Source organism: Canis aureus, chromosome 16 (assembly GCF_053574225.1).
Source record: "Canis aureus isolate CA01 chromosome 16, VMU_Caureus_v.1.0, whole genome shotgun sequence".
Classification (NCBI taxonomy): domain Eukaryota; kingdom Metazoa; phylum Chordata; class Mammalia; order Carnivora; family Canidae; genus Canis; species Canis aureus.
The window spans coordinates 8,097,717-8,117,361 of record NC_135626.1 but is presented as its reverse complement, the minus strand read 5'-3'; the positions used below and the strand labels follow the sequence as shown (position 1 = coordinate 8,117,361).

Here is a 19,645-nt window from a genome sequence, read left to right as displayed (position 1 = left end):
ATTCCCGAATCAGAGACAGCAGGAACCCCTGCCTCGAGTCAGCTCTGTGATCTGCAGTGTGGCTCAGGATAGGCCTTTTAACATAGAGCATCCAGAAGGAAGCTCCCTGTTCTGACAATGAGTGTTGCTAAAGGGTGCTCAGCTTACCTAAGAATTGCTGCTAAAGGTGTGTAGGTGCTTAGGAACATGAAATTACACTGAAGAATCGATTCACTTTCAAAGTTCCCTGAATTGTAGTGCCCCAAGGACAGATTCCACCTGGCTCTAAGAACAGCCTTCTTCCCCCCCTCCCCCCTCTTTCACTCGTTAATTGTCTATGCTGGGAAGTGAGCAAAATGGCCAATGGCCGGGGACAGCAGAAATGTTACCTGTTCAGCACCTGGGACAGCACCTCGATGATTATTTATTCCCTGAGTAATCAGTGAAGGAACCCAAGCCCTGGCCTCACCAAGCTCATGGGGCATGGGGCATGGGCTAGGATGTTATCTGAGGGGCTCCCAGGGCTGGGCCCGACCAGCTGGCCTTCCCGTTGCCTCCCTCTCCGCATTCTCACCATACCTTGCAGGAGGTGGTAGTCCTGGTAGATGTCCCCCCGTGGGGCCTCTCCCTGCAGAATGGGCAGTGGTCCCCAGGACCTGCCACAATTGGTCCCCTCCAGCCACCCCTCCATCAGGGTCAGCCTGGCCTTCAGCTTGGCAGCCTGGAGGAGTCAGGAAAAGAAGGGTATGTGAGGCTGGTGGCGGGGAAGTCCTGTCTGCACACCTCCCCCTGGCTTCTGCCTGGCCTTCCCTCCCCAACAGTTCCTTTCTCCCATCTTATCCTGGGCGTCAGAGGTGAGGACACAGCAGAACTTCGAGAACCAGCCTTGCCTGCTCCTTCCTCCGAGCTGTCCCTTCCCTTCTCACACCCACAACACCTGCTGCCATTTAGCCGACCACATCTCTGTTCTACTCAGACAGGGATCTTCGAGAAGGGAAGGCCCAGGAGAATCCATCTGTCCTGCTATATTGCCACAGAGCAGGTGTGCATGGATACCTGCTGGCCGAGTAAGTGTGCCATGCAATGTCTCCTGGTGCTGTTTGTTTGTTTGTTTGTTTGTTTATTTATTTAGAGTTTACTTATTTATTTGAAAGAGAAACCACACAAGAAGGGGAAGGGGCGGAGGAAGATGGAGAAACAGACTCCCCACTAAGGAGGAGCCCAATGTGAGGCTTGATCCCAGGATCCCAGGATTATGAACTGAGCTGAAGGCAGATGCTTAAGCAGCTGAGCCTCCTTCATCAGGCACCCCTAGCGCTGTTCTTTAAATCACAGGTACAATAACTGCATTTACAGAGCACTTGCTAAGAGCCAGCCATTAGTGGCTGCTGGCCACATACCAGCTCATGTCCACCCTGTAACCACCTTAAGGGCCAGGGGAAACAGGTCCTGAGCCCACTCTCTGATTCAAAGTCCAGAATGCTCTGAAATACCACAGGTTTTCCATTCCTTATTTAATGGCAAAATCTGGTTTAAAAAAAATTTCTAAACTCACTGGGAAGCAAAACTGTTCTGAACAAGGCTGTTTGTGGCCCTTATTTATTTGATGTGACTATTCGTCTGTTTTCCTGCAGACACATCACTGGGTATGACTGCAAGGACTGGCCCAGGCACTGGCCAGGCACTGCTGGGGGGTAGCTTATGCTCAGCACCCATCATTGTGTCTTTCTCGAGTAGCACCCCTCTGAAGGCTGGTCTCACTGGTCCCAGGTAAGGGGTTGCAGGCCTGTGTCCATTGTGGAATTAGGAGAGAGACACCGAAACTTACCAAAGCTGTTACCTGCTAATAGGGACAATTAATGGGGCTGGGGAGGGGAACCCCAGAGGTCACACTCCTGACTCCAGCACCACACCAGGTCCCCGCTCTCAAAATCCTATTTGTGCCCCAGGATGGGCACTGCCCTCCTTCTGACCATCCCCACAGAGGGCCACCTATGGTCACATCCCCACTGAACTTGAAAAAGTGTGAGACATGGGCCTGGGTGCCAGGGAAGGGCCACTTTTCTTCTGTTCACTCAGGAACCAGGGACGGGCAGAGGTGAGGCTTGAGCAGCTGGGTGGGCACAGGGGGAATGTGACCAGTGGCCCTAGAAAGCCTGAGAGCCATGGGTGAGTGGGCGTTTCCTGGGGGCCTGGATGGACGGGCTCACCTCCTCCTTCACCAGGGAGTAGCAGGATGGGCACTCCTGACAGTGTGTGCCGCCAGCCGTGAGGAAGAAGTTGTCCTGACAGTGGTCACACTTGTAGCCTACGAAGCCGGGCCTGCACACGCACGTGCTGTTCTTGTGGCACTGGGGTGAGGCAGCACCCAACGGGGAGCACCTACAGGCTGAGGGAACCAGGGCAGGTGGCGCTGGGTGCCCTGGTGGTCCCCCCCACCCTCGGAACCCCCAGGTCCCCTGCATCCTCACACCTGACTGCTTCAGCCTTCCCCTAACCTCGCTGCCATGGCCAGTTCAATTCCACTCCTGGGTTCTTCCCGAGAGACCAATTCAGAAGGTCAGAGGTGACGCCTGACTTATTTCAGCATCCCTGGGTCTGAGAAGCAGTCAAGTTTTGGAACTGCTATGCAGTCCAGCTGTACGAATACAGATGCTGAGGCCCAGAAAGGTGAGAAACCATGGCCCCAGCACACAGGAACTTGGCAGTGGAGTCTGGGAGGAGACATTTGGTCCCCTAAGCTCTCTCTCACCCCACATTTCTATGGCTGCTCTTAGAAGATAGGCCTGCACCTGATCTTTCCATCTCCTACCACATGGCTGGCGTCCCCACTGCTCCTCTGCCTGGACATCTTGGGCCCCACCCTCTGGGTAGCCGGGGAGCACCTGGCTTCCTCACCCCGGCAGCCCTTGATGGAGAAGCCGAAGAAACCCAGCTGGCATCTGTCGCAGGCCTGGCCCTCAACACCCGGGCGACAGGGGCACTGCCCAGTCTTGGGGTGGCACTGGTCCTCCTGGGAGCCCAGCGGGTGACACTTGCAGCTACAATAAAGGAAGGAACCCAGGTCTGAAACAAGCTCTGGGCTGCTCCCAACCCAGCCTCTGCTGGCTGCAGCCGGCGAGGGGCCTCCAGATCACGTTCTCTGCCAAAGAGGCCCCTCCACGTGGATACATGTCAAACAGCTCTCCTGGAGCTGTGTCCTGGGAAGCACAGTCTCACAAAATGCTACCCCCTCCTGTCCTCCAAAAGGCTATGGGGACACATAAATCTTGGAGATTACACCCCTCTGTTGGAAAGCCAAAGTGCAATTAGCATATTAAAGGCTCTGAGCGGTCCTGCAAGGAAGAAACCTGTTTGCTTCACTGGGTGTTTCCCTGGGGTCCTTCACTGTTCCCTAAAGACACTGTCTAAGGTGCCGCTGTGGCCAAAAAGGTCAGTAAGCAACAGCGTCACTGAGCAGGGAATCAGAGACCAAACCGGTCCCCTGCCCACCCAGACATCCCTCAGGGCTGCTCTTGGCCTGCATCCTGGGCTGGCAGGGCCACTAGTCTGACTCCCCAAGGGATCATTCCTTTGTCCTCCTTTGGTGCAGGCCACTGTGTACCTGGCAGTGGGCCTGGGATGACATATTCTAGGCCAAGCCCCTCTCTGGAGGCTCCCTGGGACTTCTTCCACTCGGAGACACACCCAGGGAAGGAGCACCCACAGTCTCACCCCACCCACCTCCGGCAGCCCCTCCCAGGCTGGAGGTCATAGAAGCTGGGGCTACAGCGGTCACAGTCCCGTCCCATCACATGAGGCAAGCAGGTACACTGGCCGGTCACTGGGTCGCAGGGTCTCTGCTCGCTGACTGAGCCTTCAGGGTGGCAGTTGCAGGCTGCGGATGGAAGCAGACAACGGTGTTGAGGAATGATGCAGATCAACCTTTGGGGGTCCAGGAGAAGATGGGGAACCCATGGGGATGATTCACATTCAACCCAGACTCCTAAGCTTTTTCTGGAAAAAGGCTCAAGAGGTGGGCTCAAATCTCCCCCACTTTGTATGTCCTTGGAGATTATAGCGTAGAAGCATCATGGGGGCAGATGGCTCTCCTGAGCCCGCCCTGAACTCCCCACTGGCTGGAGAGAAGGCCAGAGACCTGGCCAGAGAGTCACGGGTGGACCCCTGTACTCACTGTTTTGGGTCACCTGACCCTGCTCTCCTGGGCCCCATAAAACGAGAGGCTGGCACAGTGCGGACAGGTGCCATGTGGAGAATGGGCTCTGGAGCAAGTCAGCTTGGGGGAAACGCTGAGCTTTCCCCTCCAGCACTTCCGGAGGCCTTCCAGGGGCTAAGGTAGGCTGTGGCCCTCTGCGTGGGGACTGGAGACTGAGTGCTAACCCAGGCGGTGGAAAGGAACAGCCTGATGGTCACCCAGGGACAGTACAAATGTGACAGGTGCTGCCAGCCACAGAGGACAGTTGTAGATGCTGTGCAGCTGGAGGTAAGCACTAAATTATGAAGGCCAATCGATCAGTCACAGAATTGGAGCTGATTAGGTCACGGCTGAGAGAAACTTGACTTTGGAGAACAAACACACCCTCCAGACGAGGGGACAGAGGAGGTGAGGAACCTGCCTGAGGTTGCACAGCCCCAGTAGGCACCTCCCCTTGTTGCCACCGCGCCCCCCCCCCCACCGACCCCCGTGGGGCAGGAGGTGGGAACTCACGGGTGCATCTGTCTGCAGGCCGAGGGGCCAGGGCGCTCCCGTAGAAGCCGTCCTGACAGCGCTCACAGTGGGCACCTGTTGTATTGTGCAGGCAACGCAGGCAGTGGCCAGACTGGGAGTCGCAGTTGCCCACAGCGTTGGGGTCCACGTTCCCACTGCACTGGCACGGCCGGCACGGCTCGGGAGCCCCAGAGATCCCCAGGGGATCCCCAAAGTAGCCATCATCACAGATCTCACAGCGCCGCCCTAGGTAAGGGAGAAGGCTGCGTGTGGAGAGGCAGGCCTGAGGCACGTGGCTGCCAGGTCCCCTGGGGGGACGGGCCAGCCTGAGCCAGAGCAAGCATCTCTCGGCCTTCCTGTGGGCCATGGGGCTCCAGGGCCAGGGCCCAGCTCAGCCAGCAGCTGGCTGTGTGACCTTGGGTAATCCCCTGCGTCTCTCTGAACTCAGGCTCCCTGTCTGCAAAGCAAGGACGATAATGGTAGCCCCCTCAGAGGACTGTGGAGAGGGCCTGGTGAGCTAAGTGCCCAGCAGCAGGGGCTGTCACCACTTCTTCACTGTCATCCCTCTCCTCAGCACCATGGCCACCATCGTCTTCCTCAGTGAGGCCCACAGGATGCTGGTGTGGCGAAGGTGGGGCTGGTGCCCATCTGGGCACCCCTCCCGTGGGGTTGCTGCTCCATGCACCCTGCTCCCCCAAAATCCTCCCTCAGGCACATCTCGAGGACCAAACTTCTTGAACTATCCACACCCACTGGGTGGACTCCCCTCATGTCTGCAGGCTGGGGAAGCCAGAAAGTGTGGGGAAGTTTAGGGACAGAGGCACAGCAAAATGGCAGGGTGGGGTGCAGGGTGGGGGACCCCTACTCTGCCGCTGGCTGTAGGGAGCTGCTTTCAGAATGCTCCCCAGCAGAGCAGGCATTTGACAGGACAACATGGGCTGTCCTGAGGCAGCCACAGTCACCAAACCTAAAATCAGATGTCTGAGAACATGATGTCTTGGCAACATGATGTAAGTGAAACAAGCCAGACACAGAAGGACAAACACTGGAGGATTCTACTGACATGAGATCTCTGAAAGCGTCAAATGCAGAGAAACAGGAAGTAGGACAGTCCTTGGGGGGGGGGGGTTGGGGAATGGGGAGACATGGCTGGAGAAGGGGGTGGGGGGTGTTTAATGGAGACAGACTTTCTGTTTGGGAGGTGAATATGTTCTGGAGACGAATGGTGGGGACAGGTACCCAACAGTGTGAATGTCTTTTTTTTTTTTTTTAAGATTTTATTTATTTATTCATGAAAGACACATAGAGAGGCAGAGACACAGGCAGAGGGAGAAGCAGGCTCCATGCAGGGAGCCCGACATGGGACTCCTCAATCCCGGGTCTCCAGGATCACGCCCTGGGCTGAAGGCGGCGCTAAACCGCTGAGCCATCTGGGCTGCCCAATGCTTCTGAACTGTATGCTTAAAAATGGTTAAAATGACAAATTTTATGGGGTTTTTTTTGCCATAATTTTAAAAATTATTAAAGGAATATACCCCAAAACCCCACAAATCATCATTGAGTTGTATACTTTAAATGGGTGAACTGTAGGGTATGTGAATAGTATCTCATAAGAGCTGTTAAGAAGAATCAGATGTCAGGACACCTAGGTGGCTCAGTGGTTTGAGTGTCTGCCTTCGATTCAGGTCATGATCCTGGGGTCTGGGATCGAGTCCCCATCTGGCTCCTTGCAGGGAGCATGCTTTCCCCTTCGCCTATGTCTCTGCCTCTCTTTCTGTGTCCCTCATAAATAAATAAAATCTTTAAAAAAAAAAAAAAAAAAAGGAAGAATCAGATGTCAAGGATGGCCCCTGGGTCCTGGAGTGGGGGCTGGGGGAGTTTCTGCCTCAGGTAACAACACGTGGCAGCATGTTTTCAAAGTTGAACGTTTGGGGATCCCTGGGTAGCCCAGTGGTTTAGCGCCTGCCTTTGGCCCAGGGCGCAATCCTGGAGACCCGGGATCGAATCCCACGTCAGGCTCCCGGTGCATGGAGTCTGCTTCTCCCTCTGCCTATGTCTCTGGCTCTTCTCTCTCTCTCTCTCTCTCTCTCTGTGTGTGACTATCATAAATAAATAAATAAATAATTAAAAAAAAAGTTGAATGTTTAATCAGGGGTCTTCCACCTTAACTGTGTATCAGAATTAGAGCACTTCTCATGCATTTAGATTCTTAGGGTTCATCTCGAGCTACTAAATCAGGCTCCATGGGGCCAGGGCCCAGATGGGGATTTTCAAAGCTCTCCTGGATATGCTCAATGGTTCAAGTTCTGCCCAGAGAACCCACAGCAGCCTGGGGCCCTGGCCATGTTCCGAGAGGTCAGGCTTGCCACTCCTAAGCAGGGCCCTCCCCCATTTGTCACACTCCAAACCCAGAATTCCGCTGCTAGAGCCCAGGGCAGAGGCAGGGCCCTAGGGCACTAGCTACTCACCTCTCTGGCCGAGGGGGCAGTGGGTACACACCACGTCGCTGCTCTCTGGGATGGCTATGCAGGCCGACTGTCCAGGGCATGGACAGGGCTGGCAGTCATCAGGTTGGCCTGCGAAGGGGTTGCCATAGAAACCTGGCAAGCAGCGCTCACAGGATGGACCCTCCGTGTGGTGGTCGCACACGCAGATCCCTGAGAGCCGAGAGAAGCACCTGGTTACAACTGTCTGAGCCCATAATGCTCCAGAGATAAGGGTATCTTGGTGGAGAAGTCACAAAACATATCCCCAGTGGGGCAGAGGTGGGAATCTGCCGAGGTGGAGAGGCAGCAAGGCCTGTGGATAACAATTATGAAGCTAGGAAAGCACCCTGTGCCTCAGTGTCCCCACCTGTGAGATGGACACAACTGGGGCTCTGACCTCAAGGGCTTTGGTCAGTAGGCAGCAGGACCATGTAGCCCGAGCACCCTGCAGGTCCCTGGCACACAGGGACCGTGTTTTGTATTCCAAAGCTTGTCAGCAAACCAACAGATGGCACATCTGTGTTTGTACTCATGGTTTTCTGGACCATTCCTCTGTGTCCTCTTAACCTCAGAGGCCAAAAGCAAGAGTGATGCAGACCCACGATTGTTCCTGACATGAGTTTGCAAGAAGCTCCCTACGTATGCAGTCTGCAGGGTCCCAGAGGCTGCCTGGTCTCATAGAATGGTCCCTGGCCCCCACACCAGTGGGGGGCCATGAGACACCATCTCATGCTGAGAGGTCTGCAAACCCCCATCTCCAGCACCTAGAGTCCACTCAGAGCTGCTGCCGTGGGGAACGAAAGCACCACTCCCAGCCACTGAGGGAGGAACCTGGCTGAGAAGGGCTCACGACACAAGACCACCACTTCCTGGAGGCCCAGCAGCACCCAGGCAGGTGGGGGTCAGGGAATGGGAAATAGAGGGAATCCAGGGCAGACAAGTGGGACAGTGGGGATGATCACGCCTGTGCTGCTTTCTGCTGGTCCCTGCCTTGGCCCAGACCCACACATGCACTCTTTCCGGTGTGAGCAGCAGCGGCCACTCTGCCCACCAGACAGATGAGGACTTGTCCAAACAGAGCAGGGAGTCATGGTGTGGCCAAGGGCTCTGAGGGGTCATGGTCTGCTCCTGCGTCATGCATCCTACAGCAGCGCAGGGAGGATTATGAGGCCTCATCCAGGCTCGGTTAGTGATGCCCGCCACAGCAAAAGTGGGGAGGAGGGCACTGATGTAGTTAGTGTGTGTCTGTCCCCCCCTGGCTAGCTGGCTGAGTCCCAGGCTGCTGTCCTTTGTCAGCATCAGTGTGGAGCCCAGAGAAAGCTGAGCAGGCATTTCTCTTCTCAGAGATCCCACCTGCTCCAGGTGGGCAGCAGGGCACTTCCAGGGTGGAGAGAGGCCTCCATTCAGCCCCATCCAGCCCCTCCTGCCTAGTGACCTTGGTCAAGGGCTCTCTCTGCTACAAGTGGGCATGAACAGCTGGTAGTAAACTTGTGGCAGGAGCAGCTCTGCGACCTACTTGCCGTGCAGCTTCCCTATAAGGTGGGACGGTACCTGCAGGAGTCCATGATATAGTGGACAGAAAGGTAGCTAGCATGTAGGGGAACCTGATGACACTCTCTTAAGAGGTTCATTCTCAGTGATCCCTCGCACACACACGCAGCTGATCCCGTTCAGGTCAGTATTCATCAGCTGCTGGGTATAGCCTACATGGCTTTTGGTTGGGGTGCCAGGACTCACCTGTGTGGGGGTCACAGGTGCCATGCTGGTTGCAGGTGCAGGGGACACAATTGGTGTAGGGACCCCCCAGTGGTATCTCCCTCTTGTATCCTGGAGCACAGGATTCACAGAACTGGCCTGTGTACCCCTTGGGACATGAGCAGGTCTCCACCCAGGAGGCTGTGGGGGAGAGCCCCCGCTGGGCCGATGTGAGCCGAACCTCAGTCAGGAACACCTGGCCTGCAGAACGAGGACAGAGAGGAAGAGAGTTATAGCCACACAGTTCACTCCAAGACCTTCCTATTCACATATGTAACAGGCAAAGCGTTATTGGCCCACATATAAAAAGGTAGTGTTTGAGTCAATTATTATTTAAAAAAAAAAAGGACAAAGGAAAAATAAGGTAATTTTCAGAACAAAAAATGGATATGGCTGGGAATGTTATAGAAAGACGTTCATTCTCATGGGCTATGAAAGATACGTAAATTTAAGCAACGAGGATACCATTCACGAGCCTCAGATAGGTAAGCATTTAAAGATCAATAACAGGAGAGGTGCCTGGGTGGCTCAGGTCATGATCTCGGGGTCCTGGGATCGAGCCCCACACTGAGCTCTGCATCAGGGTCCACACTCAGTGGGGAGTCTGGGGAGTCTGCTTTTCCCTTTCCCTCTGACCCTCCCCTGCTCATGCGCTCTCTTGCTCTCTCTCTCTCTCAAAGTAAATAAATAAAATCTTTAAAAATAAATAAAAGGGCCCCTGGGTGGCTCAATCGGATAAGCATCTGCCTTTGGCTCAGGTCATGAGCCCGGGTCCTGGGATTGAGCCCTGTGTCAGTCTCCCTGCTCAGCAGGCAGTCTGCTTCTCCCTCTGCCTCTGCCTATTGCTCTCCCTGTTTGTGTTTTCTCAAATAATAAACAAAATCTTTAAAAATAAGTAAGTGACAGGGAAAGATGGTGTGAGGAAAGCACGCACAGGGTTATGGGACTATACATTGGGGGGGGGTCTGTTTCTACTGATGCTGGGGAGCCCCTATCAGACCAACCTTTCCCCAGAAAATAACTAGAAACTCAGGGCAAAATATAACAATGATCCATAAGCCCCGGAGAATAGCCAGAGCAGGTAGGCAGTGGAGGAGGGTGAACACAGAGGCCCTGAGAACACAGACTGGTATAGCCTTTCAGCACGAAAATCTGGCAGCAGGTATTAACACTTAAAATGTGCACCCTTTGACCTAACACCGAACATTTCCATTTTGAGAAATTGATGCTAAAGAAAGACTTGCACAAGGAGACAAAGCCTTTTCTATGGAGCTATTCTCTGAAGCACTGTTTTCAAAGTGAAAAACCAGAAACATTTCCCGGTCTATGAATAGGGTGATGGTCAAAACTTTAGGGAGCATCTATACCAGGGAATGATTTATGGCAGATGGCCAGACAGCCTTTTTTATGTGCAAGACAAGGAAATGGCCTCCAAGACACACTGTTAGCTGAAAAAAAGCAAGTGCATGGAGAGATAGGGCCCAGAACATCATCGTTGGGAAGAGGTCAGGGACTGGGGGGAAGAGACATGATCAGTATGTCTACCTGCCTCTCCAATTCACCCCAGCACCCAGCGTAGACCTGGCCTAAGTAGGTGCTTCATGGACATCTGTGAAATGAAGGCTGAGTGAGTGGCAAAAAGAAGTGCTGGAAGCCTCTGGAAAGAACAGAAATAAAATTCCTGTGAGGAGGCTCAGCAGGGTGACCTGGTGAGCAGGGAGGCTTTGGGGGGCATGGGCAAGGACGATGGGGATGAGGCTCCAAAATGAAAGAGGGAACTGGGGCAGGAGGGCTGGGTGACAATCCCCAAGTGTGGACTTGAAGGGCCCTGGAAAAACTGGCCATTGGAGTCAAGGGTTCTCAGAAGGGGCCAATCACCCTCCTAGAGGCCAATCTGGGGCTGTTCTGGTCACCACAACAATAGGGAGACAAGAGCCAGGGCTATCAGACAGCCCGACATGAGCAGAAACTGCCCCTATGATTTCACGTCTTGCTGGATGCCGAAAGGGGCAGAGAAGCCCCTCTGCAAATGTGAGCCCAGACCCCAACTCCATTTTACACATAAGCACAAGGCATGTTTGAATGTTCAGGTACACGTGGAATTGTCTAGCAATGCACATACCGTGAATGTGGAGGGAACGCCATGCTTTGTGCTGCTCAGAATATTCTTGATAGTCAGGTACCACTTCAGAGCATCGCCTCACTAGTGCCTCCTCCCCTACCAGCTCTCACACTTTGTCAGCAGCGTGCACCCTGTCCCTGGTACGGTCCCCTCTGTATCTGCCCCAATCACAAATATCTGGCAAATATTCCCATTTACTGATGATTTCAAGACGCCGCACATAAAGGGTTTAAGTTAAGGGACAAAGGTTAATCATATTCAGATGGATGCTCAAAATGTGGTTTTACAGCTTCACCCACAAATGGGTGGTTACTCAGCCAAGGCATTTTGCTCCCCTAACAAAGCAACAAAACCACTGAGGCTGAGGAAGCCTTTTGACAGAACCACACCCCCCCACTCACCATCTCCTTGCTACCTGTGACCAGGCACACCAGCAGCTCCTGGCCCTGCCATCTCCATCTGTGGGTGCCCCACTGGACGCTCCTCATGGAAGTCTGCCTGGGGACTGCACATCCTGACCCTGGTTTTTATTCTAGCATTAGTCACGCATGCCTCTGCCTTAGAACTTCCCTGCTCTCTGTGTACGCACATGGCTCCCGAGCTTCAGATTCTCTGAGAAACCCACACTTACTCATAACAGTGGGGGACAGTGATTATCTCTTTCTGTTGTCCAGTGTGGTCGTGCACACATGGACACATGTCGAGCACTCGACACTTTGGAAATCAGTGATCACTTTTGTGTGTCATTTACTTGCCTTTTATTCACTCTGTATGTTACCATTAAGATTCCAGATTGGTCTTAAAATCTTGTGTCTAGGTAGGTTATAATATCTACACATTTCCCTCCCAGATAGTAAAGGGGTGTTCTATGCGAAATAGCTCTTCTAACAGGGGGCACCAAACAAGTCTAGTCTACAGGACGGGGTGGAGGGGCAGGGGGGCAGGGGGAGAGAAGGAGAATGTACATCAAAGAGAGAGGGGGGAAGCAGGACAGGTCAGAGGACCATCAGGACACTCACTATGTGATCAGGATGAGAAATCCCCCTGGAAACTGGGTCCCGCCCAGCAGCCTCCCTGAGAAGGTTTAGATACCAGATCGGTATTCAGGGTGGCTGAGGCACGATTCCACCAATGCCCAGCAGGAGAAGCCAACTCTGAGATCCTCCCCGGGACCATTGAGACACCCCACCCTGCACCCACTGAGGACCCTCAAAGTTCCCCCTTCTGGCAATGGTGGACTCGGCCATGGCCTGACAACATCCAACTGTTCCTGACTGCTTCGTGGCCACACATCTTAGTGCTGTCCACCCTTAGGCCCCTCACCTGTCCTCAGGGTCCACCCTCCCAGCCCTTACCAGTTAGATGACCTTTGGCAAAGTGTCCCCTGACCTTCAGAGGTCTTTGTGGTAAAACAGGGGTGGACGTAGCTGTCCGTTCTGAGGACTCAGCAAAGCTATGCCCGAGGATGCCCCGGGGCCCAGCTGGCTCTGCTGATGGGGGAGCTCCTTATCATTACTGACCGGAAGGGCTTGGGCTCTGGCCACTGGTCCTGATGCGCAGAGCCGTCAGATTGGTGAGCAGCCGCTGGAAGTGGAAGGGAGGCAGGGGAGGGTCCACATCTTCGGAGGTCTCCTGCAGCCTGGCGGGGGAGGGAGTCAAACCGGAACTCAAGGCTGGGGGCAGCTGGTGCCAAGAAGCCACCACCAGGGGTGGAAAGGGCAGGAGGCCCTGGACCGCAGGACAATCCAAGCATGCCCTGACCTCAGGGACCACTCTGACCGCCCAGCCCCACCTCCCCAGACACAGGGAGACACTTACTCGAACCTGAGCTGTACCTCCCCAGGCTGCTCGGCATCCAGGGAGCTGGAGAGGCTGGAGTGCTGCAGAGTCAGGGCCAGGCCAGCCCCTTCCAGCCTCAGCTGCACAGGAAGCGGGGAGGCCCCAGGGGGCACCAAGAAGGTCAGGGTGAGGGGCTGTCCATAGCTGAACCGCTGATCTCCCAGGAACTTCTCTGAAGACAAGAGAGGAAGGCTTGTCTTCACTTTATTAGCTTAATTCTGAAGATTTTAAGTGTCTCCAGTATGTTGATTTTATTGACAATGAAACATTCAAACAAGTTAAAACGGCAGCAAGGAGAAAGCCACGGGCTCCCTGCACAGCAGATGCAGAGGTGGAAACCCCACCAACCCCTGCAGGCCAGCTTAGCGGGCTGTGATCCCGCAGTGACACAGGGCCCCAGCCTGGCGCGCTGTTCTGCTGTCACTGTCTGGAGTTGGGGTCTGATGAGTAAAGTCTGATGGGACAGTGGAATCTATGGGAGCAGAGCAGATACATGTGGCCGCCCCCTCACAAGCCGAGCTCACAATACCCCACAAGCAGATTCTGGTGACCCCACACGTGTGGGAGCTTAATGAGGCTCAGAGCAGGTTCAAGGCAAGCCTGCTGTATGTGTGGTGAAGCAGGGGTGCCAATCAGCCCAAGGCCACGCTTTCCCCTGGAGTCAGAAGATGCTTTGAGCAGAAAGAAGGCAGTGGCACTCTAAGAACACGGAGGACCCAGGGGCCCTATCACAGCCTTCAAACTCAGACTTTTTCTTTCTTCCAACTGCTTCAGCTGAAAATCTGCCACGTGGCAGCAAAAGGCCCAGCAGGACCCCCGACCCCCCTATCTCCCTTCAGCCTTGGCACTCAGGAGTCAGTTGGAGGTGGAACATGTTGGCAGATCGTGTGCGTATCAAGAAGTGAAATAAAAATGGTTGAGTCCATCCAGCTGCCTTGCTCACCTGCCGCGGCATGCACAGGACCCAGCTAGCACTTCTTGAGTGAATAACTTTTTCTTAAACGTGTCAACAAAAAATAAAATAAATAAAATAAAATAAAATAAAATAATAAAATAAAATAAAATTAAATTAAAAAATTAAATTAAAAAATAAAATAAAATAAATAAAAATAAACGTATCAACAAAGCAGACACGGAATAGTGTGTGTTTCGTTCTCTTGGGCCTCTGAGCTAGGAGCACCTGCCCCAAGATGGGGTCTCAGGACCCCTGTGACTTGTGCTTCCTGCCTGGGTGCTGTGTCCACATAGCAACCCAGATGTCTGTGCACCATTGCTCTGGCCCTCCTTGGAGATTGAGGTCAAAGGGAGGACTGGGCTGGGGGAGCCAGTGGATCCGGAGTCTGGCCACAGGAAAGCTAAGAATAGACTCCTGGATCCTGGTTCCAGATCTGGTGCAGTTTCCAAGAGACCAAAGTTGCCCTACTAAAGGGGGAGTGGTAGTCAGAATAATCTAGAACTTCTTGCTTCTGCAGGAACCTCAGGCCTCTGGGAGGAGGGTGCAGTGGCCTCGTAAGGTGAGAAACTGATGGGAAATGTACTGGGATTTTTGGGGACCTCTAGGATCCCAGTGGGAAGGCCTGGATCAGAAAGTGAGGGGGGGCTCTAGTAGACCCCACAGGGTGTGCAGTTGGCAGAAAAATGGGCCCCAAAGGTATCCATGTCCTGATCCAAGAAATCTGTGAATATGGTATGTTGCATGGCAGGGGCAATTAAGGTTGCAGATGGGATGAAGGCCGTTCATCAGCCGATCTTAGAGAGTATCCTGGATTATCCACCTGGGCCCATGGTCATCACAGAGTCCTTAATGCACGGAAGAGGAAGGCAGAAGAGCTGGTGTCACCGTGCTGTAACAGGGAGAGACCCGATAGCTCTGAAGACAGAGGAGGGGTCACCAGCTGAGGGGGGCGAGCGGACCCCAGAAGGTGGAGAAGGCAAGGGAATGGATTCTCCCGTGAAGCCCCAGGAGTGCATGCTGGGATCTTAGCCCCCTCGAGACCCAGTTGAGATTTCCGGCCTCCAGGACACGGAGAGAATAAATCTGCATTGGTTTTAGCCACTAGCTTGGTGGTAATTTGTCATAGCAGGAAATGAACAGGGGCAGTCCAGCAGGTACCTGGTAGCGTGAGCTCCTCCTCATCTTCGGGATTCAGGAGGAGCCCCCTTGGACCCCATTGTGCAGGATGTTCTGGGCCCCCCACACTTCCGGTCCGCCAGCCCTTGGCTCCTGGACAGCAAACACACACGCCAGTGTGAGGCTCTGGAGGGCGGCCTCCACCTCTTCCTATTTCATAGCCTTCCCAGGGTCCCACGGATGGCCCCCAGAGGCCTGAGCACAGCCTGAAACAACTCCCTTAGGCCCAGAAAGGGGAGAGATCATTCTAGAGACAGGGAGGGGTTGGGGGGCGGTGAATGCCAGCTAGTGCTAGCACATGCTCTGTGCTGCCCACAGCCAGACAGCTCAGAATCCTCCAACCCCAGGGTCAGGGTAGGGGTTTTAGGATGGGAGGTAGCCCCAGGAGAAGTTAGAAAGCTCAGGGTGCTGGCTGTTTAGGGCAAGGTCAGATCTCTGGGCCTGCCTTGCCCCTTTGGTGGGCTCTGAATACAACATGACAGTCTGGAGACCCCAGTACGGGGCACCGGGCCATCAGGGCCATCTCTAACCAGACTGGGCCTGACCTCATCTAAAGGTCTTCATAGAACTTCCTCACCCATGACCTCACCACTTCTGTCTTTCAGGTACATGTGTCATTAGCCACTGCACTCAGGGAGGCCACCTGGTTAGGAAGCAGTCAAGCCGGGATGAGAACCCAGACCTTCCCTCCCCAGTCCTGTCCACCCTCCCTCTGGTGATAGCACTACACCAAACACAGCCTGGCAAGGAGCAAATGACTTGGAGGACGTGGCTGGGAAGGGGGTTGGAGGCCCAATCCCTGCAGCACTGGAGGGGTGAGGTGGGAGGGATGAAGAGGTCAGAGAGAGGAGGTCTGCGGCCTCCCCGGTGCTAGACTAGCTTCTGGGGCAAATGACTTCACCTCTCTAAGCCAGTTCCTTATCTGCAAAATGGGGAGAATGAAGTACTTATGGCCCTGGCAACAGTTCTCAAAGTTGGTCTGAATACCCGGGATGATTCTTGAGATTCTTTCAGGGGCCCACGAGGCCGGGCTGTCTTCTCAGGAACACTGAGATAAAGTTTGCATCTTTCATGCTGTGTCTTACCCACAAATGGGTAGAATTTTCCAGAAACTGCAAGTCACGTGCTATCACAACAGACGGAACTCTACTAATCCAACCGTAAAGAGATGTGCAAACATATACCAGCACACTCCCCTCTTTTTGTCTTTTTAAAAAAGAGCTAAGCTATTTTTTCACAGGCTGATATTTTATGTTATACATCTACTATGGTCATTTTTAAGTGAATTACTATATAGCTATTTTTAAATTACTGTTTTCACTTTGTTTTTTTTTTTTTTTTTGGTTTTTTAAAAGATTTCATTTATTCGTGAGAGACACAGAGAGAGAGAGGCAGAGACACAGGCAGAGGGAGAAGCAGGCTCCATGCAGGGAGCCCGATGTGGGGCTCGATCCCGGGGCTCCAGGATCTTGCCCTGGGCCTAAGGCAGGCGCTAAACCGCTGAGCCACCCAGGGATCCCGTTTTTACTTTGAATACAGGAAAATACCCATACAAACTGGCCACATAAAGAAAAGTGCTGGGCAGCCCCGGTGGTGCAGCGGTTTAGCGGTATTGTTCTTAGATCTATAAAATGTGACCCGTCTGCTGCTAACATCTGAGACCCCGCCAGGTGACCTCAAGGCTGAACCCCTGGTTCTGTCCTGCCTGCTGCACAGCGTCCAGCAGAGGGCGCACTGCCCCCACATCTGGCACACCTCAGAGCAGGCGCTGGAAGCTTCCAGCCCAGCTGATACCTTGCTCCCCGCCTGGCAGAGATGCAGGGGTGGGAAGACTCCGTGGGGGCACAGCAAGGGGCCTCGCAGGCTGTGATCTAACTCAGAGCTCCACTGCCCCTCCAGCTCCAAAGATGCGTGTGACACCCAGGGCACCGGGGCATCCCTGGACCCTGCCCCCAGACAGAAGGCCAGCACAGCAGCTCAGAGCAAAACTCAGGAACGGTTTGTCAAAACCTGGGTGCCAATCACTAAATCCTGTGACATACCTTTTCTGGGCCTCAGCTGTCTCCTCTGTAAAATAGGAATGAGAGCACCTACCTTCTAAGGACTCTGTGGGTTCCATGCATGGAGAGAGCTCAGCACAGTGCCTGGCACACAGCAAGTGCTCAGTAAGTGAGAGTCCAGGGGATTGAGCCTGAATCCCCAGTACTAGGATGCACCAAGGGAGGCCAATCTTGACAAACTGATTAGAAACTCCCCGATAGGATCTAAAAGTTCCCAATACTGCTGGAGCCGAGTCAAAAGGCAGGGGCCAGGGAGGGAGCCAAGAGTTGCAGGTAGGTATTGGGGAGCACTCACAGGTGCAGAGAAGCACATCTTGCATGGCCTGTGTGTGGAGGGAGACGCCTCCCCTGCAGCCTGGGGCTGCCCACTCTTCCCACCTCCCACCTCCGCCCCTGCAGGATCTCCTCAGAGTGGGAGAGCCTGCCCAACCTGGGCCAGGGGCAGACCCTGGGAGGCTCTTCTTACCCTGGCGGAGGTCAGAGATGATGTGGTGCTCCCGAAACTGGGCAGCAGCCTCACACACCTTGGAGTGGCCATAGCAGAAGCAGCTGGTGCAGCCGGCTGGGTTGTGTGGCTGTAGGTTGAATGTTCCTGGACGACATCTGAAAGGACAACATTCCCCCGGGGGGTGGGGAGGGCAGGTGCCAAATGAGTCAGGGAGGTTCAGGAGATCCCAGCTAGACTGATGGGAGTCAGAATCAACTGGAGGAAGTGGCTGGGAAGAAGATTTTTTTCCCCCAGATTTACAAGAGTTGCAAATATCACACAGAGAATTCCTGTGGCCTCTTCACCAGCTTTCCTTAATGCCAACACCCAACATCACGGCGCCCTTCACCACGCCACAAAATTCACATTAGTCAATGTTATTTACTAAACTGCAGACTTTATTAGGATTTCTGCCCTTTTTGCACCAATGTCAGTTTTCTGGCCTGGATCCAATCCAGGACCAAGGCACCTCCTCGAGTCTATGCTGATATTCTTGTCATTCACGACCTTGACGCCTTTGAAGGCTCTCGGTCCAATCAGATATTTTGTAGAATGCCCCTCAATTTGGATTTCTCTGATGCTGTCTCATGATTGGACTGGGGCCATGGGTTTGGGGAAGAAATAGAAGAGAAATGTCCCTCTTGTCACATCACATTGGGGTAAATGACACCCGTGTGACACCAGGAGTGCTAACCTTCACAACCGGGTCAGGTTGCTGCCTGTCACTGCAAAACTGCCATATTTTTGCAGTCGGAGGGAAGTCAGTAAATGCAGCGAGCAGTGCAAAGGAGTTAAACCCCGTCCCCTGGAGAGCGGGGTGTTAAAGACTTGCGGGTATATGTTGAGACCACCGCAGTGATTACCAAATATTTTATAAGGGAGGTATTTGGGGCTACGCAAATATCCTAATTCTCCTTAAAATTCTGCCCACTAAATTAGGTGGCTCTTGCCCACAGCGACTGTTGCTGCGAAATTTGAACTGACTTTGTATTTACCCCGTTCCTTCTACATATATTATTTGGGATTCTCTTGCCAGGAAGATTTGTCCCTTTGTCCTGGTGTATTTATTTTTCCCTTCATCTGTGTATATCAGTGTGGACTCACGGATATTTATTTTATTCTTTGTGTTATAATCCAATACTGTCATTATTTATTTTGTTGTTCAAATTGTTCTAGCATTGGGAGCTCTTTTGGGTTGGGGCTTGTCTTTTTTTTTTAAGATTTTATTTATTTATTCATGAGAGACATCCACAGAGAGAGAGAGAGAGAGAGGCAGAGACATAGGCAGAGGGAGAAGCAGGCTCCATGCAGGGAGCCCGACATGGGACTTGATCCCAGGTCTCCAGGATCACACCCTGGGCTGCAGGCGGCGCTAAACCGCTGAGCCACCAGGGCTGCCCCGGGCTTGTGTCTTTTTGACACAGGCCCCCACCCTGGTTTAGAGGCTTTTTTCTTGTTTGTTTTTAATTAAGCACTTCCTTGTTCTCTGTTAGTACCAGACAGACACTCTGGGCTTGTCTTGCATGTGCCCTGCCCCAGCCCTGGAATCAGCCCTTTCTCCAAGGAGCCTTGGAGAAACATTGCACAGACTCCTGGACTGCACCCCGGGCATTCTGTTTGAGTCAGCCAAGGCAGAGGTATCCAATTCATAAGGAGCTGTCGATGGCCGCGATGCCCAGCCAGCTGTGAGAAACACATCTCAGAAAAAAAAAAAAAAAGAAACACATCTCAGCAAGTAGCCCCATTTCACAAGCAGGCAAAGTGAGGCTCAGAGGGAGGACCGCCTCAAGGCATAAGGCAGTGGGGGCAGATCTGTGGGAAAACCCAGATGGGGTCCAGTTCCCCAGCTCCACTCTGCTTCCTCACCTGAGGGAGGGTCCCCAGCAGGGAGCCCAGCTCCCACCCCAGGTCACATGTGGGTGAGGTGAGGGGGCAGCCCAGGGCTGACCAAGGCAAGTCAAGGTCAGGGCCAGCCACCGGTTTGGTACTGGCTACTTCCTGAGCCAGTAGAGGCCCAGGGCAGACTGATAAGACTCGAGTCCACGATATGATGCTGAGTCAGGTGATGCTCCAGTAGT

At 53.6% G+C, this 19,645-nt stretch overlaps 1 protein-coding gene across 2 annotated transcripts in view; it reads right to left on the bottom strand.

Moving 5' to 3' along the window:
• The window catches only part of LAMC3 (laminin subunit gamma 3), a 58,539-nt gene that overhangs the window by 12,172 nt on the left and 26,722 nt on the right, over positions 1-19,645 (bottom strand). For both annotated transcript variants that reach the window (XM_077851092.1, XM_077851093.1), the window contains exons 8-18: positions 17,547-17,683; positions 15,003-15,113; positions 12,869-13,061; positions 12,571-12,689; positions 8,911-9,129; positions 7,156-7,344; positions 4,688-4,933; positions 3,703-3,856; positions 2,878-3,020; positions 2,190-2,368; positions 559-700 (exon numbers count right to left, since the gene is read on the bottom strand). In XM_077851092.1, the coding sequence (XP_077707218.1) occupies positions 559-700; positions 2,190-2,368; positions 2,878-3,020; positions 3,703-3,856; positions 4,688-4,933; positions 7,156-7,344; positions 8,911-9,129; positions 12,571-12,689; positions 12,869-13,061; positions 15,003-15,113; positions 17,547-17,683 (1,832 nt within the window). The remainder of the gene's footprint in view (positions 1-558; positions 701-2,189; positions 2,369-2,877; positions 3,021-3,702; positions 3,857-4,687; positions 4,934-7,155; positions 7,345-8,910; positions 9,130-12,570; positions 12,690-12,868; positions 13,062-15,002; positions 15,114-17,546; positions 17,684-19,645) is intronic.